Consider the following 23,527-nt stretch of genomic DNA (forward strand, 5'->3'; position numbering starts at 1 on the left):
TTAAACAAACCTATCTCTAACAGCAGCATAGATCAAACAATGAGAAATGCAAACATACTAATTCGGCGCCTTGAGTCTGCATCACCATTCAATAAGATCATGGTCGATATGATTGTGATACCAGCTCTACATTCCTGCCTAACTCTGGTAGCTTTGTTAGTCAATAATCAATCTACCTCTGCATTAAAAATACACAATGATCCTGCCACCACTATTCACTGAGGAAGAAGCTTTCAAAGACTTAGGGTCCTCAGAAAAAATTCTCAACTCTGTCTTTAATGGGAGAATCCTTATTTTTAAACTGCATCCTTTAGTTCTAGATTAATGGGATAGCAGCTGCAGCCACCTGACAGGCCCACAAAACATGTATATATTTGTTATCAAACCATGGTGTGGGGCTGGTTTCTACTTTGATGCAGCTACATGATCACTTTATCTGCAGCCATTGCTGTTTATCAGTGAAAGAAATGAGAGATGTGATTATGAACTTGCAGGCCCTCAACGTGCCATTATGTAAATTTCTGCTTTGCAAGGCCACACGATTGCAAAAAGAAATTTAGCTGCTAAACTCTTTTTTCTTAAAATAGCACCAACTTACTACAGCCATCTAAATGGTGAGATTTTATTAGATTTAAACTTGCACTTGCAAAGAAATATAATTATCACTCTACCACCTAACACAGAAGACAACTGCTTAATCTAACTTAAAAAAATATTGATTGATACCTGCAATCACATTTTATGCAACTAATCCATAATATTTAAGCAACAGTCCAAGCATAACTTGGATTTTTTTTGACTAGAATGCAGTAGGCTATTTGACTTATCAAACCCAAGCTAACTTCCTGTAATTGCTTTTGCAGAGAATGAAATACTTTTGAACTGCAGTCACTGTTGAAATGTAAGGAAATGTAGTGGTCAATCTGCAAACACAACATCTTGACTGCAATAAGGTAATGGCCAGTTATGGGCCCGACACAGAGAACTTGCCTGCTCCTCTTAGAATAGTGCGATGGGATCTTCCACATCCAGCTGCAATGTTTAATACCGCACTCAAAAGACAGTGCTGCACTGGCAGGTTATTTTTACTTTTTCAGCCGAGATTATATGCTGAAGCACAATATGTGGAAATTGAACCTACATTCTCCTGACACAAATCTCTAATGGAGGTCAGACTCCTGGTTCCAGCCAATTAGCTTGAGAAAACACTAAAGATCTGATGAATAGTTGTTTTGCTCCATCTCACCAAAAGGAGCTGACTCACACTTCAGACACTAGTACTGGTATCTAACCCAACAAACAACCACTTACATGTGAACTTAGACAAGTGTGTGCAGCATTCACAGAAGTCACTACTGCCTCCCTTGTCTTACCAGATAACCATTTATGAGCACATTCCAGCAAATTTCACTGAATCATGATCAACAGCAGAAATTATAGCTCAGTTTTTATTTCCTCAGTCCAATGGGCGGCACGGTAGCACAGTGGTTAGCACTGCTGCTTCACAGCTCCAGGGTCCCGGGTTCGATTCCCAGCTCGGGTCACTGTCTGTGTGGAGTTTGCACATTCTCCTCGTGTCTGCGTGGGTTTCCTCCGGGTGCTCCGGTTTCCTCCCACAGTCCAAAGATGTGCGGGTTAGGTTGATTGGCCAGGTTTAAAAAAAAAGAAGAAATTGCCCCTTAGAGTCCTGGGATGCATAGGTTAGAGGGATTAGCGGGTAAATATGTGGGGGTGGGGCCTGGGTGGGATTGTGGTCGGTGCAGACTCGATGGGCCGAATGGCCTCCTTCTGCACTGTAGGGTTTCTATGATTCTATGAATTCACTAAAACCAATGTCACCATGCCAAATGCTCTTGACTGAAGTAAACTCTGCATAAAACCATTAAAAAAACTAGTTCCTTCTGATCTCTACAGTTTGGTGCAATTTTGGACAACGCCATTAACCATTATTAGCAGTGCTTGTGTTTGCAGCCAAGTTATTAACACTTAGCGAAGAGTACCATTCCCATTTAATGATTCACTGAGGTGCAGTTGATACCTTATCAGGCCTCATTCCACGGATGCTCCTGCCGCCACCACGCCCACGACCACCTCGACCTCCTCTGCCACCACGGCCAGGGCGTCCCAAATCACCAAAATTGATTTCCAGCTGGGAGGTTATATCATTGGCTGGTTTGCGGAAGTGATGTTCCAAACCAGATTCATCAGCAGAGACCTATTAAAATGAAATTTATTTCATATTTCAAGCCTTAATGCATTAATTCAATAAATCACTAAACGAAAAGGGGGCACAGTGGCTACCACTGCTGTGTCACAGCACCAGGAACCCAGGTTCGATTCCTAGCTTGGGTCACTGTCTATGCAGAGTCTGCAAATTCTCTCCATGGCTACTCCGATTTCCTCCCACAGTTCAAAAGACATGCTCATTAGGTGCATTGGCCATGCTAAATTCTCCCTCAGTGTACCCAAACAGCTGCCAGAGTGTGGCAACTAGGGGATTTCCACTGTAACTTTACTGCAGTGTTAATGTAAGCCTACTTGTGAATGTGGACATTTTTGTCTACTCGCCAGAAGACATGTATATCCAGGCTGCTCCAAAAAAAACAAGATCCTTCAAATCTTAAAGCTGTGTGAAGAGAACAAAAAACATGGAGCTGTGGTGTCTAAAAACTATTTCCCTATATTCCATTTTATTTACTTCAAGACACGCTGAAGATTTTGGGGACTATAGGATTTTCCAAGAAAATAGTTTACATTATTATTAAAAGTATACTGAAGAACAAAGTTTAAATTACTAATGTGGAATCATTAGGAAATCTGAATGCAAACTGTGTGGTGGTGGTGGGGGGGGGGGGGGGGGTGAAGAGATAGATAACCTCAACTTCAATAAAGTACTAACTAATCTGTAGTCACAATTAAATTTATCGCGAATGATTGGTTGTTCTAGAGCAGAGTATAAATATTCAATTTAACGTAATGAACTTAAATTGCACTTAAAAAAGACAATTATTAGTTGAACATCAATTAGGTTGCTGAAGGCAATACTTCACTATGAGAGTTTGGGGATTGGGGTGCAGGGGAAGAAAAATTCAGCAAGACCAGGGCTAGCTCAGAGAACACGTGTAGTGAGACACTCTTATTTCAAGCAGGGCAATTCAATTATCAGAAGCAATTTGGCTCAAGGCTCTGGAAAATGACAAAAAAACAATTCTGAAATATAATGAGTAGAATTTGGCTATGTAAGAGCTATTTGGCATATCATTTTGCACCAGGATAGCATGGTTAACAATATCATTTTCAGCACAGGAGCTGAAGCAATTACTGTGGCAAAGCTGATCGAACTGACTGGAAATGCATTTTTAACAGTAACCAAATTGGAATTTGAATCAAATGTTGAGTATTAATGTCAGTTAAATGCACCTTGAATTCTAAATCAAAATATTTTTGAGGATTTACCAAAGGTGTACTAAGTTTTTTTCCCCCCACATAAAGCTAATAGATATTAAAGATGCCGGCACTGCAGCAAAAAGTCAAAATAAATCTGGGCTGTGACTAATACCTATATTGGTAGTCAAATGAAAAACAAATTCTATGGAAGTTCTAAAATGAATGTATTTCTCCTAAAAGCGAAAGTGCTTCTCAGAATCTGTGAACAGATAAAATTTATAAGATTAACACTCAACTATTGAAACAAACGCAATTCTGGAAATCCCAATACTATTGCTTTCATTGTAAACTCAAAACTTATCAAGAGATGAGATGAGCTGTACTAAGTTTCATACTGACATGGCCATAAAAAATTGGGTTTCCAGATGTCCAGAAGCAGTTAGGCCATCTAATGGTGAGGTAGTACAGTACTACAACTCCACAGGCTGTACTGGCAGAACCAGATTAAAGGCGTATGCAGATTATAAAGGATTGCATTTATATTTCATAACATCTTCAATTTGAAGCAACATAGCCTTCAAAAGATGTATAGGGAAGTTGTGCTTTGTGGTATTAATTGACCAGCTGCCACTTACCTTTCCCCAACACAATTTTGAAAGGGAATGGTGTGAAATTAAAAATTACAGAAGTTATGCATTTGAAAAATATATGCACACAAACTGAATTGTGAGCCTAATTTATTCCAGAATACAATTTTAAGAAAGTATAATTAAAAGCCATCACCAAATACCACTCATGATTAAACAGGCTTGCCAGAATTCAGCTTACTATGCAGTAACTTTCAAAAAAGAGATGATCTGTTCAATTGTAATGCTGATAATCCAAAATTTCTTTAAATAAGCATTTTTAGTGTCAACAGATACTGACAAATCCAGGGAGCTTTACCAGGTTCAATAAGTGCTTTCAAACACTAAGCCTGCCCATAGCAAAAAGAAAACACTGGATGAGTCTCCAACCATTCATTATGTGCTACATACTGACTCAAAGGTTTACAGCACCAGCAAGTTTGAACACTGTTCCAAAACATGCTCTTTCCGTATGGTCATGTCTTGTAGAAATGAAAAAAAGTTTCTACGAGCATATTTTAGAATGCAGCATTTACTTAGCTGCAACTGGCTTTTCTACTGAATTTCAACCAATACATAAACATATATACAAAGTGACAGACTTGTAATATTCCAGCCATCATTGGGACACAACATATGACAAGTACTGCAACAAGACAAAAGAAAAACTGAAAAGCTACAAAGGTTTTGGAAATTCATTACCGTATATTCCAAGTTATGGACATCTGCTTCAGTTTCAAAACGTTTCTAGCAAATGAAAATATATTTTAAAAATGAATACACATTTTTGACATATACAGCAAGGTTAAAAAACTACTACTGTAGCTACTGCAAATAAATGAACACACTGTATGCCTGCCTTTTACCATGCAATATTTCTGAACTACGCATTAATTGTAAGTTTTGTGGTTTTCACAGCTACCAATTCAACAAACTGAGATTTTATGATTCCTAAATCAGCTAAGTAAAACCAAGGCATGGCAAATAAAATTTTCTTCAAATAAAACAATTTACTGTACGAATATCCACTTAACATTATTCAATGAAAGACAATTTAATTCTACAAACACAGCTGTGCTATACCTACCTCCTCAGTTTTAGGCTTGCGCAAAACAAAGCCCTTTTTCCATTGACTGCTATCACAACCCTCATTAGGCTTGCGGATATTAAACTCAGCTTTTGCCCGTTCTTTATCTTGCATGGCTTTCCACTCATCCAGGGTCATTTCCTTTGGACCTTCTTCTTTAACCTCTTCTACTTCGTTTTCCCTGTTATTAGGCACATGATGCAATCAATAAACATTAATTAGAGCTGCAAATTTCTGTGATTAGCTTGCATAGACCCTGTAGAGTACTGACATCAATTAACTATGGCTAACCTGTAGCTCCTCGTTCTTTAAATATTTGCGTTTCCACAAAGATAGCCATTTTAAACAACCAAGCATGGTCTCAGTACCTTGTTTTGTTTCAAGTCAAACATACTTACAATAACTCATCTTACTCCAAATGCCTTAACACATTAGTCCCTTATATGAATCAATTTTATAGCACAGTAGATCCCTATGTGTCTCATCACACCCATGTCGCTACAGCAATTCCATTTCTTAACTCTACTTTTAAAAATTAGTCGTTTTGTGCATTTATCCACAATTTTAAAAGTATATAGATTTGCCTTCCACCGCCCCGTTTGGTTCAACACTTCAATCCTCTGCAAAAATTCTCTAATATTCCTGGTCTTAAATATATGTCTTCCAATTACTGACTCACTGATCATCGGAAACATTTTTTTACTACAATTTACTCTATTTTGAACAACTATTCAAATAAAAAGATCCCCAGATTGTCCACATGCTTTGCATTAACAAAGCCTCACAACCCTGTATCATGGCCCATCTCTTCTGCACCCTCTCTCCATGATCTTGATGGCCTTTCGAAAGGGAGAAACTTGCACTCACTGCAACCTAACCAATTGTTGTCTTTAACATTATGAGTTTTGGTATTCTTGTAAAGCCCAATAAAACATGCTTCTCAATTTATTTTCAAGAAAAGCTTCATTAACTTTTTTTTTAGTTATTTATGCAAGCCTCTACTCTTTATGATCATATAATATATAAACCAGCTCAAATCTTCCATCCAGGATACATCACATTTTCTAAACTAAATTTTCTCCAACATCAATCCGACCATGTTACTCATTTATCTATGCCCTGCTGAAGCAAATTAACTACACTCCCAATTTATGTTATTGGCACTTTTTGATCCTGTGCTGCGTTGCCTACATTTAAGTCCCATATTCATGCAGAGAAACACAGCAGGTCCAACGCTGACATGTTTATACTGCCTCTCTCTGAATTCAACGATTTTTGGCCCTATAATAAACTTCCTATCCACGCTGCCATTCCCTCTCGCATCGTGTTCTAATATAATTAAGTCCTCTGCAGCACCTTATCAAGTGCGTAAGCACATTCTTTTTTGTCAAAGCACTCAATTTTATCGCCAATAACTTGCCTTTTATAAATCCATACTGGCCACCCTTAATTAAAAGAGTATTTAATAGGCCTCTAGAATCTGACCCATTAGACTGACTGGTCCATGGTTACCTGGTTTATCTCTCTCCCTTTTCACTGGCATCCCTCCAGTCCTCTGGCATAATATCCACATCTAAAGATGTTTGAAAGATTGTGGAGTGCTTTTACTATTTCCTTCTGCATTCCAAGATGCATGGATCTGGACCTATATTATTTTGCTGACTAGCACTATGTCCTTTTGCATTTCCCACCAGTCTTTCTTCAAATCTCTTCTTGGCCATTCTAATCACTCCTTATGCTTAATTTCTTTTCAATATGCTCAAATATCTGTTGCATTAGCCCTAGATTTGTTAATAGTTTCATTTTAATTTTGTTACTGAAGAAAGTAGAGATTTCACTGCATCACATTTACTTTATGGAAATTTGCCTGCATTACTTTATTGAGCAATTTTCATATACAATTGATCAGTGTTTATTTCTTTTGATCTAACTGAAATTTGGCTTGCTTTAAAAGTGCCTTTATCATTTGGCTTTTGTTTTTATTAGATTCAAGAGTTCAATGGCCATCATTTCTTAGCATCCTACAGCCTATTCACTTCACTTTTCTTCCTCTGGGCCATTTACATCAACTGGTCTGTTGTTAAATGAATATGGTCTTAATTTTCTTGCATCTTCTAGTTTTCCTATGCATCTTACTTAATTCTCTTAACTCAGCAGTTAAATATACCTTGTGTAAACAGCTTCCTTATGGAAAGACAGATTCAGATCCACTCCTTTGATTGCCCCATGTTCCTGTGCTGTAGTGGATAAAATTTCCAACCAAGTTCCCCATGCTTCTGCAGATGGCATTCAATGCAAATCTATTTTGCATATCTTCCCCCATAATTTGCTTTGTTTTTCTCTCATCTTTCCCAGATTTGGGTAAGGAGAGATAAGCCAGTAAAATATCCATGATTACCCATATGCATTCTCAATAATTTGCATTAAAATAAATTCACTTTAGAAAATTTTCTGACCTCAAACTCTGAACCAGTTTGCGCGATAATGTCTGAATTACAAGACAACAAAGTTGAACTATAGAACCAATGCTATAGCATGCAAGGCTGAAGCTTAATTTTCAGTTTTACATACTGGGCCTTCCAAGGAAAGATTTCTGCATGATTGCATTTCTGCTAGGTTTTAGTAATTCTTAAGATTTCTACTTATTCCTGGGATTACTGTAACAGATTTTGGTAAGAGATTTTGTCAGGTGGAGATTTTGAAATCGCATCAGTTCTAAAAACTCACTTGTTCTCAGAGTCAACTACTTGTTGTTCATCTCCTTCAGGTGCCTCTTCAGTAACAGCCGACTGGTCAAGTTCACTATCATAGGAGAAAGAAAATGTAGTTTAGAGACAGCATTCAGAATCAAAAGGAAAATTGCTACATTTAAGACTGAACAAAAAAGGAAGTAAGCTGTTCTTGTACTAACCCAAGTTCATCCTTTACTGTTCCCCAGTTGTGAGATCCGCTGCCACCTCGTTTGTCCTCCGGTTTCAGGCCACTGGAAGAGAAACTATTCTCTCTATATATCTGCTGTATGTGCATAACCACTCAATTAAAAAACTAATTAGCATTTCTACAAGTAAAGGCACCCTGTAATATTAGTATTCTCTATTAATTCACTTAACTGACCTTAGATACCAACTAACTTAAAAATATTGAAACAACAAATTAACATAATCTCTAGCAGATAATTTAATTAAAAATTCAGTTTGATACTCAAATAGAAGTTACATACGCAAATGCATTTTATCTTTAATATATTAAATATATAATTTAAATTAGAAAATCTTAATATTTTATATTAAAATATATTTTAATATTGATATTTTATATACTAATATTTTATATAATAGCTACTGTCAGATCTTACGTTTTTCAAATTAGCATTTTTGGCTAACAAAAACAAACAAACGTAAGGATTTAAATCACAATAGTTAATCGTTATATCAACTTACGATCGGTCGCTTCCACTATGTCTGTCAAATTCACGTTTTCCACGGGAGTCAAAACCATCACCCCTTCCCACACCACGTCCACGGCCACGTCCCCTTCCGCGTCCACGCGGTGGTCTGTCACGATCAAGAGGCCTACTATATTAAAACAATGAATTAGACTACAGGAATGTACTATCCAGTGCTACATAGACATCATAATATTTGTCACCAAAGTTTGTGCATCATAGCAACAAAGTCAAAATCCAAATTTAAACAGCTGAACAAATTAATTTCAGTAAATAAATTGCTAGATTAAAAGGTGCAAAGTAATTTCCATAACATAATGCAAGAATTAGACCAAACTCTCTTCTCCCAAGATTATAGTCCTTGGGTAGGTCTGGGAATTGCGTATTTTTAATCTTAATATGACAATCTGTCCTTTTTAGACCTGTGGGAATGCTGTCTTAATTAGTACATCCCGACTTGTGAAAAGGTCTAATTGCATGATTTACATGTTGTAAGAATATAGCTTGCAGTTTTAGCAGATTAAATTTGTAAATGTAAGGTAATTGAAATTCTCGTGTTCAGATGTTGCCAGATCGTCCACATTGTTTACTCAAAGATTTTTCCATGTGTACTTACAAGGCCAGCAGTACGAGAGCCAAAAAACAGCCAGTGGGCCTGTTTAGCTGGGTAACTGAAGACAAGTCCGAGGGGAATTTCCCCATCCATGTTAGAGATGTGAACTACTCATGTAATTCCACAGATCAAAGAATGATTGGAAAGGAACTGGTAAATAGGGCAAGTTCATGAAGTGTCCATATACTTTGCAGATCAAAGGGCAGGTTTTGGCAAGGTAAAGTTAATTAGCCAATCCCTATCTAGAACATCCCAGGGTGCCACATTGCCTTTGGCATAGGTTTCAGGAGAGGCACGGTGTTGGGTTTATCTGTATTTTCTCTCAGACGCAGACAGATAAAGCTTGAAACAGCTGAGACCAGTAACGAAAGGGAATCTAAAACAAGGATGTTTTCTGATTTGAGTCACTGAACAAGAAATCAGTGTGGCATACACTTGAGTTGGGGTGACCACAATTGTGAGATGCTTAGAAAATGGAGGGTCACTTGGCCAAATGCTAGTGGAAGGACCCCAAGAAATCTTACATCACAGAATATAGCTGAAACACTGAAGAGAATCAAGTGAATTCCTAAAAGCACCCCCTTTGGTTCGAGTGCAAGAACCCTCAAAATCCTTTAAAACCACAGGGGAAATCTTAGTTGGGATTACAAGAGCAGGAAGCAATCGGTTAAGATTTATGGGTTTAAAGAATGAGGGTTTACGTTAGAATTATTTGTTTAATTCTTGTACAGTAATTTTTTGTTTAAAATGCAAAATTGAGGTGAAACTCTCGATTGATAACTAGGAGTTTGAAAAGTGAGTCTCCCTCGCGATCATAACACTGACGTCATTTAGAAGGTAACCTATTATAAATTTCTTTAAAATCAGTCACTTGGCTCAGTTACAAAAAACATGTTGCAAAAGATTAGTATCTACACTAAATGACAGAAAGGCCACAACATTCCTTTTTAAAATGTATCATAAACTCCTATGCTGCTCCAAGAATGCACTTTAAGTGTCAACATTTGGGTTTAACACTTTTTATGTCTGCAGATGGCACTGAGGAAGGGTTACAAATATCAAGGACAGTTGGTGCAAAAAACAATTCCTTTTCACTCATGACTGCATGAAGCTATATACACTGGCCATCAAGTGCGCCTGTAGCATGTAGCAATTTAAGACTAAAGACACATTGTTCAAAAATTTGATTTATAATTTGATCCAATGGCTTTGTTAACAGTCTGGTTTACTCCCTTGCTTGGATAACTTGACTGCCTGAAGTTTGCCGCCTGATTTCCTCCTCCCTATAACCTAGCCAGCCTTGTTCAAACTCAAGCTTCCAAATTATCAGATTACTAGCTCCTTCTTCATAGGCTGCCGAAAACCTTCTATGCTTTCATTTTCTACAACTTGTCAAATCTGAAAAGAGTTCCTTATAATTAATATACCCAATTCTCTCTACCCTCGAGCACTGCCCCATGATTATATTGATTATCCCAGAATATGAAGATCTCCAACCCAAATCTATCACCACAGTCAAGTAATGTTTTGATCTTAAAAATCTGATTGTTGTCAAAATCCCCACACACACCCCACCACCACCACAATCCAATTTCCTCCAGCTCCATAACCCATTGAAACATTTGCACTCAACTAATTCTGGATTTGAGCATCTCCAATTTTAATTGCTCCAGCAAGGCTGCCAAGGTTAAGCTTTGGATTCTCTCCAACCCACACAGCACCCCACTCATAAAAATTGATACCACCAGTTGAAAGACAAACTCCCACAGCGTTACCCTGAAGGTTTATCACGTTACTCTATACTGCAATTGCCGCTCACTTCGCCAGACCTTTCCAAACTAGAAGTCCTTTCCCTATGTGGTAGAGCAGAGACAGACAATATTGAACTGGAGAAAACTGCTGCTCATCTAGTATGTCTAAGAATTTATTTGAGAGATTTGGTGGCGAGGTAGAGCTGGGTATCATCAGCCTGTGAAAACTAACGCTACGCTTTCAGATGATACCACAGATGATGAAAAAAATAGGAAGGGCAAAGAGCAGATGAAATTACTACATAAATGCAAGGGCTGCAGGCCAGGAGACAACAGCTTTTCGCTAGTCTCCCAGGTGCTTATTTTTAGCGTAATCAGCTCTGCGCCAGAAATCGGGGCCAGCGAGTTTGCACCCATCTCCACGTTGATAAATCTGCAACTGTGCACTGGCCCACTTAGCGCTATGCTGCCAGCCTCTCAGGCAGGAATAGGCCCAACCCACCACTTTTCAGCGTGAATCACTGCGAGCCATCTGTGATGCAGAGTTCAGAAATTCATTCAGGTAAGTACCCCAAAAACAGACAGGAAATTCTCCCGTTTTTCCACCCATTGGACACTCAGGAAAAGAACTTGTCTGGGATTCTCCCAAAACAAAATTAAGTAATAAAATTTGGGAGGCATGATGGTTAGCACTGCTGCCTCATAGCGCCAGAGACCCAGGTTCAATTCCAGTTTTGGGTGACTGCGTGGAGTTGCACGGTCTCCCAGTGTCTGCATGGGTTTCCTCCAGGCGCGCCAGTTTCCTCCCAGTCCACAGATGTGCAGATTAGGTGGACTGGCCATGCCAAATTGCCCCTTAGTGTCCCAAGATATATAGGTTAAGGGGATTAGCAGAGCAAATACGTGGGGTTTCAGGGTAAGCGGTGTAGATTTGATGGGCCAAATGGCCTCCTATTGCACTGTAGGAATGAGAAGAGGAGATCCCAGGCTGTAATAAATACACAAATCTTGAAATGCAAAACTGCAGGTCAATGGAGCGCTGTGGTTTATATTTAGGGACTTTAGTAAAACAAACGGTTATGGGAAAGCAAAAAGACCAACCAAGAGAGTCACATTTGAAGGCAAGTCAACATTCAGCATCCCATCAAACCTAGAAACAATGACAGCCAATGACAGAAAAGGTGAAGTATGAATTCAAATGTCAGAGATAAGAACATATATTGTCATAACATGACATGTTTAACATGTCATAACATGTTAAAAACAAAGCCAATTAGGGTGACAAAGTGGAAGCATGCAAAAGTTTAGAGTGGTGCTGAGTGCAATGAAGAAATATCACTGAATCAATAGTAAAGGTTAAAATCAATAAACAGTACTATTTCTAACAGATGTTTGCATTTAACAGATTATTAAAGACTATCTATCAGCATAAGCTTATGAAGATAATCATTCTAATATTTAAAGAATTAAAAAAGCACAATGAAAGTTGTGGGTTCAAAGAAATGGGACTAAGGAGTAAAAGCTCTGTTGTACAGTCAAATGATCTCCTGTGCTTATATCTCTATGGTTCTGACCAGAGTTATCTGATTCTGCAGCATTAATATAATCTCAACGCCTGCACTGCCTCAATCATAAATCCAGTGACGGAAATAGGAAACCAGTTACACTACCTGGACATAACTCCAAAAATACTACCGGTGTTGTTGAACTGTTTAATATTTTTAAGGAGTTCTGCTTTTGCAATCAATTGGAAACCAAAAGATGGCAGAGTGTGTAGCAACTAGACTTCAGCTAAAGCACTGGAACCAGCTGTATAATAGGCCATTTTTCTGACTGTACCCTACAATGAAGTACATTAGCACGTGCACAGTAACAAGCGTAAAATGTACAGAGGCTCAAAAGGTGGCACTGGAGCCATGGCTATTAATTTTCAAATATGAAAGTAATCCTGAATTGCTACCATAATTAGGAAATTGTTGATTAAGCATATAAAGCATATAAAGACGACTCATTATCATGTTTTTAAAAAATTGTTAATGGAATATATTTGTTTCATCTTCATGGTGACCACAGAATTGTTACGGTGCAAGAGGCCGTCATTTGGCTCATCATGTCTGGCTGCATGGCTCTCCAAATGGGCATCATGACTTAGTGCCATTCCTCTGCTCCTGTACATTGGTTATTTGAATAGGGACATCGACTTCAGGAACCGTAGTGGAGGACATGCCCCAGTCTACATCAGTGATAAAGTGGAAATGGTCGAGAGCTTCAAGTTTCTAGGTGTCCAAATCACCTATAACCTGTCCTGGTCCCTCCACACTGACACTATAGTTAAGAAAGCCAACCAAAGTCTCCACTTTCTCAGGAGACTAGGGAAATTCAGCATGTCCACTACGATTCTCACCAATTTTTACAGACGCACCGTAGAAAGCATCCTTTCCAGATATATCACATGGTGGTATAGCTCCTGCTCGGACAAAGGGTTGTACACGTAGCCCAGTCCATCACGCAAACCAGCCTCCTATCCAATGACTCCATCCACACTTCCTGCTGCCTCAAAAAAAGCAGCCAGCATAATCAAGGACTCCATGCGCCATGGACATACCCTTCCGTCGGGAAAAAGATACAAAAGTCTGAGATCACATACCAACCAACTCAAGAACAACTTCTTCCCTGCAGCCATCAAACTTTTGAATGGACCGATCATATATCATAGAATATTAAGTTGATCTTTCTCTTCAACCTAGTTATGACTGTAACAGAATACTCTGCACTGTCTCCTTTCCTTCGTCCCTATGTACTCTATGAATGGTATGTTTGATTTGAATACTCGCAAGAAACAGTACATTTCACTGTATCCCAATAAGTGTGACAATAAATCAATCAAATGCCCTCTAGAATGTTTTTATTGAACTTGCCTCCACCACACTCCAGGAAAGCATTCCAGACCCAAACCACTACTGTATGAAAAACTTTCTCATCACATTTGCTTCTTTTGCAAAACACTTTAAATCTGTGCCTGTTTGTTCCTGATCCTTTTACAAGCAGGAACAGTTTTTTTCCCATCTGCTCCGTCCAGCCCCCTCCATCAAATCTCCACTTAGCCTTCTCTCCAAGGACAACAGTCTCAACTTCTCCAATCTATTCTCATAGCTGAAGTTTCTCATCCCTGTAGCAATTTTTGTAAACCTTTTCTGCACTCTTCAATGCGTTCACTTCCATCCTACAGTATGGTGCTTAGAACAGTACACAGCACTCCAGCTGAAGTCCAACTAGCATCTTGTATAAGTTCAACATAACCTCCTTGCCCTTGTAGTCTGTGCCCCATTTAGTAAAGCCCAGAATACCATATGCTTTATTAACAGCTCTCTCCGCTTTTCATGCCATCTTCAATAATCTATGCACACATACAGCCAGGTCCCACTACTCCTGCACCCCATTAAATATTTTCCCCCTTATTTTATATTGCCTTTCCATGTTCTTCCTACTAAGATGCATCACGTCACACTTCTCCACATTGAACGTCATCTGCCACCTATCTACCCACTCCACCAACTTAGAATCATAGAAGCCCTGCAGTGCAGAAGGAGGCCACTTGGCTCATCAAGTCTGCACCGCCCACAATCCCACCCAGGCCTTTTGCCCATAACCACACTTATCCACCACTAGTCCCCTGACACCAAGGGACAATTTTACTATGGCCAATCAACCTAACCCGCACATCTTTGGACTATGGGAGGAAACCGGAGCACCCGGTGGAAACCCTCGCAGACACGGGGAGAACATGCAAACTCCACACAGTCACCCGAGGCCGGAATTGAACCCAGGTCCCTGGTGCTCCGAGGCAGCAATGCTAACCATTGTGCCACTGCACCTATGTCATTTTGTTCTACACTGTCTGCTTCTGTTTGCAATACTTCCAAGTTTTGGACCATCTGCAAATTTTGAAACTGTCCCCTGCTCACTAAGGTTGAAGGAGGTCTTGTGGCACAGTGGGTAGCATCACCCTAGGACTTGATGGCCAAGGAAGGTGCGGTCATAACACAGCCAACCAGGTTCAGTGCCAACCTGTAAATCCTTCCAACATGCAAATGGCTGGTTGTAAGAGCAGAAGAGACCCCTGGTCAGCCATGCTTGATGTGGAGTGGTGTCCCTCAATCTATAAGCCTCTGGCAACAGAGTGAACTGTTCCAGAAATAATTAATTATGGAAAAAGACAAAAATTCTTAGTGCACCCTGGGTGGTGGAAGAGAACAGGAATATAACACCAAGGTCAGATCAGTAATATATGTAAGGAAAAGCACGATCCCAAGACTGACTCTTTATCCCTTTAGAATTTCTGACTTAAGACCTCACCCGGTCTGCTATGTGCAATGTGCTGCTTCTTTATTATAGGAGTTGTGAATGAGGTTGGACATCCGAATTGTCAAACTGGTCCATCCCTAACCATCGAAATGAGGTTAAGATCACAGGCAAAAAGGGATGAATATGACATCACATCCTGCTTCAAGAACTTCTTGCTTGTAGTGTGATGATCGACATCTATCAACTACAAGGTGGTGAGTAACTCCCCAAAGCCTGTTCACCATCTATAAGACACAAGTTAGGAGTGTGATGAAATACTCTCCATTTGCCTGGATTAGTACGGCTCCAACAAGAAGTTCAATACAATTTAGGATAAGACTTGTTTGAACAGCACCTTATCCAGCACCTTCAACATCCATGCACAGTGGCAATGTACACAATCTACAAGATGCACTGCAGCAACTCAAATACTCCTTTGACAGCATCTTCCAAATCTGCAACCTGGGGGGACCAGGGCAGCAGTTGCATAGGAACATCACAACACGCAAGTTCCTCTTTGAGCCACACCCTGACTTGGAACTATATCGTCATTCATTCACAGTCACTGGGTCACAATCCTGGTCCTCCCTTCCTAACATTGTGGATGTACCTACACCACTTGGACTGCGGTGGCTCAAGGTGGTGGCATAGAGGGCAATTAGGGATGGGCAAAAAGTGACCTAGACAGCATCACACACCGTGAAATATATAATAAAAACAGCCTTTCCAGGCTGCATGATTATCTACTAAAAGGTTTCCCTCTGACCCTCCATTCTTCCTTAATGTTTGGAGCTATTACTCTTACCTGTCCTCTGGTGTCTTGTGAAATAGGGCTGGTAATAAAGGTCTGGAGTGACATGGCTGCAGCAGAAACCGAACTGAGTGTTAAGCAGGTCAGTGTTGATTGTCACCACGAATGATGGCTCTTTCCATCACTTTACTGTTTTTAGGAGGCCAATAGGATAATTATAACTCAATTACCACTCTATTTTGTGGAAAGAATGTACACCCGCAAAATTTAAACTCGGACAGCTTGCCACTTGCCTAGTCTTTAAGACAACTCTTTAAACCCGAGAACCAGTCCAGGAATTTGCAGGGTTGACTGCTAAAGTCTCACCCTGATAGATGGTTCAGAAGCAAACTGAACCATTATGAACAAGTTGCCTTTCACTCAGACCAGGACTATGAACTAGATAAAAAAAAGAAACCAGAGAGAAACATTCTGGGGTGGCATGTGCAACAGCTAATGACCAAGAATAAATGCAAAAAGCATACAATCCAAAAGTGGATACAACCTTTTAACATGCCTATTGCAGCAACTTGTAGCACTTCATCAGTTACTACCTTCCCTGTCACTGCTACCAAAGGACAAAAACAACTTTGTAATTGGAAGGCACCATCACCTCGTCACAACCCATTTGGTCTGGGGCAGATATCACCAGATCTTCAGTCAGAACTATCCTGAAACTCCTTATCTAATAGAAGTTGAACTACCAATGCTCCTAAACTGCACAAGTCCCCTAGAGTCACTGTGCAGATAGCACAGAAGACAGCTTTTTAAATTACTGCACAATTTAAAGGAGTAGTGCACTTAAATTGCTCACACACACTGTACAAGAAATTAGAGGGAAGGTTGATCAGAACTACAGTTTCACACTCAGCTCATGGCAAATTGCAATAGGTGATACAATATATCCTCGTCAGCATTACCCATATCCTTAAAAAACCCAACTTTCATAAAATTCTGTTTCATAAGATGGTGCTGCTATACCTCATGGTGGAGGATGTCCTCAGTGTGAGGAGAATAACATCTTCCAGAACTGTGCAAAACTATCTTCTGGACTTTTAATTCAGTAGTTAGTCAGACAAATTGTACATACCAGCCCAGAAACGTCACTGAACTTCCAATCACACTACTTAATTTGTTACAGCTTCATTATGCAAGAACTTACAATTGTTGAAACCTATTCCTGCTTGCATTGTAATTTAGTTGAAACTCCATGCTAAAACATATAACCTATAGTATTGACTAGCTTCAGTAGAAGTGGCCAAATACACCAGAAGGAACACTCAATGAAGACCAGAGGTTACAATGTACTTATCAGCACAAAATGTTTCTAAATAGATATTCTGAAACAATATTTACATAGTAATGTCCACATAATCATACCTAATTTTATACATCAGGTTACTGTTACAAGAGCCAACCCACTGACTGCAGCTGAAGTCATGTAAACAAAGTAACATTACTATAAAGGTACAATCCCACTAAAGATCAGCGGTGTTGAAATCTCAAACAAATTTCACAATAGCATTCTGAAAGCTCAATTCCTGCTTCACTGAGGTACTAATTAAGATTTTTCACTTTTCCTCAACTGCCAGTCGGCAATCTCTTCTCTTGTAGTAGAATTTTTGTTCCCTTTACTGTTGGTTTATCTTGCGGAATTGCCCTGATGAGTGCAAGACAAAAGGTTTTAATACCATGTTTCTTCTCGCAGCAATAGTGTCTACTTCTAAAATTTTATTTTAGGGTTTTTAAAAAAGTCACCTTCCAAGTTATTCAGTAAAAGGTTGAAGTTGGCAAAGACCATCATCTCTGCAACTGAGTTCAGCTTAGTTCTTGACCATAAGAGGCCACTCCATTGCTTATCTGGTCCTGAACCATGAATGAACAATATATGAACCCATCTTCCATATTACAAACTCAATTTACATGGGGACTCTTGGTAATTAAAGACCAATTCACCCATTCTCAGTGCAGTCCTCCGATTGTCTGGGCTCAAGTTGGACACTCAGCAACGACCTCCAAGTAAAAATATGAATTAAGAACAGATTCCCCCGAAATCTTGAGCAATATGTATGTGCAAGGTCATAACCTCATTGGTACATCCATATAAACACAAGAATCCCTAGTGCAGAAAGAGGCCATTTGGCCCATCAAGCCTGCATCAACTCTCCATAAGAGCTTCCCATCCAGACCCTATCCCCACTTTTTATCATAGCTAATCCACCTAACCTACACATCTTTGGATATTAAGGGGCAATTTAGCATGGCCAATCCACGTAAGCTACACATTGGGATTGTGGGAGGAAACGAACGCAGATACAGGAAAAACATGCAAATTCCACAATCTCCCACGGCTGAAATTGAACTCGGGTCCCTAGCGCTGTGAGGCAGGAGTGCTAACTACTGTGCTGTGCCGCCCTTTGCGTTAGTGCATTCAGATGGTTAGTACACCATTTTCCCAGATAATCTCTCGACAACACTACTGAGAGTAAAAGGGATCTTGAAACAGGAAAGGGGTAGACTGCATTTATGTACAAATTAACTCACCTAATTTCATTAAATAACTTGATCTGTATCGCGAGCTGGTGAGGGAGTGTTTTAAATTGCTGTCTGGTGGAGTTTCTTTCTTTAATTTAGTAATTAACTAAAAACTACTCAAAGTTAAGTTTTATTACAACAATAAAACGGGGGGGGGGGGGGGGGGGAGTTCTAGATGAACACATCTGCAGGAAGTGTCACCAGTTGCAGAAACTCGAGTCCCAGATTTTGGAACTCAAAAGGCAGAAGAGTCTCACTTGCTAATTGGTTTTCCATTTTTGATACTGAGGAGGATGATAGTTCCTCAGGGAAGTGCAGTGAAATCAAAATCCATGGCACCATGGGTGGTTCAGCTTCACAGGAGGGAAGGAAGAGAAACAGTGATAAGGAATTTCCTAGTGCCAGGGTCAAGGATATCATTGAGTGCCTACAGAATAACCAGAAGTCGTGGTTCACATTGGTACCAATAACACAGGCAGGAAGAGGGATGAGGTCTTGAAAGCAGATTTTAGGGTCCAAGGAAATTAAAAAGCAGAACCTAAATAGCAGTCATCTCAGGATTAATGCCACATGCTAGTGAGCACAGGAATAGGAAGACCTAACATGTGGCTGGAAAGTCAGTGTAAGGAAGGTCATTAGATTTCTGAGGCATTGAACTGGTTCTGGGCAGGTGGGATTTATACAAGCTAAACCTTAACAAGATCAGGGCTAATATCCTCACAGGGAAATTTACTAGTACTGTTGGAGGGTTTAAAACCAGCTTGGCCAGGGTTAAAAACCTGAGTAGCTCAAATTGGAAGGATGTTAAGCTGGTAACGGGAAGTAGGAAAGTAGCAAGTAAAATTAGAGAACAGGCAAAACATAGGTGGGCATGAACTAAGCTTAGCATGTGGAATAACGTCAAAAAGACACGTTAAGGGCACTCTACCCTGGATGCATGCAGCTTTCTCAGCAAAGTATATGATCTAAGGGCATAAATAGAAGTAAATGGGTATTATCTAATCGCCATTACGGAAAAATGACTGGTAACCAAGACTGAGAACTAAATATTCAAAGCTATTCAAAATTTAGGAAGGACAGGTAAAAGGAGGTGGTGTTGCACTGATAACAAAGGATGAGATCAGTACATGATCTCAGGTCAGAAGAACAAAATGTGGAGTCTCTTTGGGTGGAGCTAAGGAACAGCAAGAAGTAGCAAACATTGGTAGTTGTTTATAGGTCAAACAGTAGTGATAGGTTAGAGAAGCATGCAGCATGGGTAATACAATAATCATAGGTGACTTCAATCTGCAATAAACTGATCTAATGAACACTAACCCTGTGGAGGACAAGTTTCTGGAATGTGTTAGAGATGGTCTTCTAGAGCAGTTTTTGAAAAACACACTAGAGAACACAATTTTAGCTCGTATTATATAACGAAAAAGGGCTAATTAATAATCTTGTAAAAGAATATTTAGGGATGAGTGACCATAATTTGAGAATTTTACATCATGTTCAAAAGTGAAGTAGTTCAATCTGAAGCCAAATTTAAACCAAAGAAATTATGAAGCTATGAGGGACAAATTACCATAGAGGAAATGCAACCAAGATTTACCAGATTTTTTGCAGGGATGGCAGATGGTTTCAAAGAGAGAGCGGGCAAACTGAAACTGCATTCTCTAGAGTTTTCAAGAATATGGGGTGATCTCATTAAAAGCTATGGGGTAGACTGAGTCGATACAGATAAACCGTTTCTCCTGGTTGGGGAGTCTAGAATTAGGGGATACAATTTCAGAATAAGGGGGGAGCTACTTCGGACCTAGATGAGGAGAAAGATTTTTTACTCAGAGGGTTATGAATCTTTGGTATTCTCTACCCCAAAGGGCTGTGGAAGCTCAGTAAGACAGACTTCTAAATAACAATGACAAAGATATGCAGATAGTACAAGAGGAAAAAACACAAATGGATGACCAGCCATGAGCGTATTAAATGGTGGTGCAGGCTTGGTGGGCTAAATGGCCTAGCCCTGCCCCCATGATCGGAAACTCAAATCTAAAATTGTGAACCTTGGCCCTAAAGTAGGCAGCATTGTACAAAAAAAAATTTCTAAAGTCCTACACTTAATACTATTATGTCATACCTGAATATAAACTCAAATTTGTTTTGAACATAGTTGAGTGCAAGGCAATCCATATACCAGATGCACCCCTTTCCTACATTCCATCACTGTGAGCAAAACAAGTCAAATTCCCTGTAGTTCATTTTATTTCAATTTAATTTAAATGTTCCATGTGATCCCACCGCTGTGCAACAGGCACAGAGTAGACCAGTGGCTCAATTCAGATTGGATCAGTACATGACCAGACCAAGAGCACGGGTTTACACATTGACAATTTTTGTGGGGAAGACATCTGTACTCTCAAACTAACATTTAGTCTTATATAAAATAAAGTAATTGAAATGAGTTAATCTCCTGTAATGGTCTGTAAAAATACAGAATCAGGGCATTTAGACCAATACCAGGTCAATACCAATGTTTATTCTCCACAAGAGCCTCCATCCACTTTTATACATCTCACCCTATCAACATATTCCACCCCCCCCCCCCCCCCCGCCATTCCTTTCTTCCTCATGTATTTAACCAGCCTTCCTTTAAATACATCTATACTATCTGCCGCACAATCATTCCATAGCAAGTTCCATATTCTCACCACTCTCCAAATAAAGTATTTTCTCCTGGACGTTTTCTTCATTGATTGGCAACTGATTTGTATTCAGAGCCACTAGTTTTGAATTCCTGCAAGTGGAAATATCTCCACATTTGTCCATGAATCCCCTCATAACTTCAAAGAAGCCCAGCACATCACACAATTAATTGCATTCCCTCAGTTCTGGGATTGCCCTAATAAATCTTTCTCCAATTTGTTTTGTAAAATTCTTCAGTGGGAAGTAGGTTTTAAAACTGGGTGTTGCATTAAAAATTCTTACTACAGGATACTAATAGCGAGGCAAAAAAAAATACAAAAATACAAACTGCAAGTCAAAGAATCGCGATTTGAAGTAGGAAAGTGTCCCAAATCTGTCACTTTTACAGTCACGCCTAATGTATTGTAAAATCTGGATTTTTGCATTGCAGAGTGCTTCCCCTTGAAGAATGCTGCTTAGCTATAAAACAGAGTTGCAACCTGGAGCAGTTTTATGAAAACAGGCATTTCTTCATCTTGCTTGGGGTTTTGCTTGAGCTTGATAAACTCAAAGCTACTAAGGAAAGTTCAAGCCCAGTATTTTTGGAGTCACTATCCTCAATTGGAACATCAGTACTGCATCACACCAAGCAGGGCCTTGGTAAAGTTAAAGTGAAAAAGGCCTCGTGAACCAAACTACTGTACTGGTCCTAAGTATTTATTTGTGCTCTGGAAAGGCTGTTCTACGTGTTTTCATGTAAATGCAGTTTCATTCAACAGTATTCAAATGTTAGTTACATTTAAACATCTAAATTCTGCCATTAAAAATGAAACTAAAAAATATCCATTAGCAAATGGATATTTTAAAATTGTGCTTACATTTGTACAGCATTCCACCTGTAATAAATGTATTTTTCCTGAACAAGCAACTACTCACTCAATACATTAAAATAACCTTCTCTTTGTAGTCATTTCATCTCATAATTCACTTTCCCCATGCTGATGTACTGTACCTGTAAAGAATTATGACTGAATGTCTATCAAATACAAGTGAGCAGTGATTCGAAAGTGAACATGCTTGTATGCATTCCAATGCATCCCATGTGCAATCAGGTTACATCCTTTATTAAGCTCATGGGAAGAATGACAAATCGATAGGGTACTAAAAAACAAGGAAGCCTCTAAGCTGCATTATTCAAAGGGTCCCAATTAAAACTACAGCTTCATACACTGAGCATTTTACTACAACTGCTTAACCCAATTGATGTAAACTTCAAGCTCAGGTACACCATGGCCAATTTGACTTAGACAACCTTCTTAATAGGCATTTATTCAGGATTGAGGAGGACTTACTTCCACCTCAGCTGATGGGCTCAGAGACAATGTGCAGTTTGCAGACTCTGCCACATGCAGAGCAGGTGCTGCTTGAAGGGTTGGGTAAACAAGTTTGGAGGTCAGTGCACTTCCGACAACTCAACTTTACATGCACTCAAAGTTGCTATTGTGTTCGGTGCCTTCCCAGATGCTGGCTGGTCACAAGCCAGGAACTCCCATGAATGTTTGATCTCTTTGGATCATTCAAGGGCATCCCAAAGTGTTGCTGATGTATACCTTGGAGTCTCTTGCTGCAATAAGAGCTGAATAGAGCAGCTGCTTTGGGGGTCGGGTACCAGACATATGAACAACTTGGCCAGCCATGTGGAGCTAGTTTTAAGTGATTAGTATCTTGATACTAGGCAAGTTGGTTTGGGAGAAGTGGACAATACACAATTAAAGTTATTCCGCAGTTTGCAATGAAACAAACTGGAAGACTACTTTTGTAGTATTCACAAAGCTGTAATTAGACTGAATCAAGTACAAGAAAGTAATCACTCAAAACCAGTTTAAAACTTCTGATAAATACACTGTAAATCCCTAAAAGTAATGCAAGTTATATACTTAAAGCAGCTATTATTCACATCTACATTACCTCAATTCAATAAATTTGGCATAGCGTCCTTTTTGCTAATAGAACTTAACACACTGACTGAAAGCACTTTTATAAATTAATCCAATTAGTAAACACAGGTTAACACGCAAGTACCAGCCTACTGAAGTGACACTAAGATGTGCAGAAGCAAAAGGGGAAAAGGAAGAAAACAAACATGACTCTTCCTCAAAATGTAGATGCATTGATATCAGGCGAGAACAACTGTGATCCTCCAAAGTTTACAAGTTGTTTAAATTCTACCCAGGATTACACATATGGTCACTTGACTAAGGCACAACAGAGCAGCTAACATCATG

At 39.4% G+C, this 23,527-nt stretch overlaps 1 protein-coding gene across 2 annotated transcripts in view; it reads right to left on the reverse strand.

Annotated features, from left to right (window-relative positions):
• The window catches only part of LOC144497331 (SERPINE1 mRNA-binding protein 1-like), a 41,755-nt gene that overhangs the window by 8,591 nt on the left and 9,637 nt on the right, over nt 1–23,527 (reverse strand). The window contains exons 3-8 of one of the 2 annotated variants that reach the window (XM_078218442.1): nt 8,541–8,675; nt 8,012–8,095; nt 7,828–7,902; nt 5,101–5,281; nt 4,716–4,760; nt 2,039–2,215 (exon numbers count right to left, since the gene is read on the reverse strand). In XM_078218442.1, the coding sequence (XP_078074568.1) occupies nt 2,039–2,215; nt 4,716–4,760; nt 5,101–5,281; nt 7,828–7,902; nt 8,012–8,095; nt 8,541–8,675 (697 nt within the window). The remainder of the gene's footprint in view (nt 1–2,038; nt 2,216–4,715; nt 4,761–5,100; nt 5,282–7,827; nt 7,903–8,011; nt 8,096–8,540; nt 8,676–23,527) is intronic. The other variant, XM_078218443.1, reaches the window with a different exon arrangement.

Source organism: Mustelus asterias, chromosome 8 (genome assembly GCF_964213995.1).
Source record: "Mustelus asterias chromosome 8, sMusAst1.hap1.1, whole genome shotgun sequence".
Classification (NCBI taxonomy): Eukaryota; Metazoa; Chordata; class Chondrichthyes; order Carcharhiniformes; family Triakidae; genus Mustelus; species Mustelus asterias.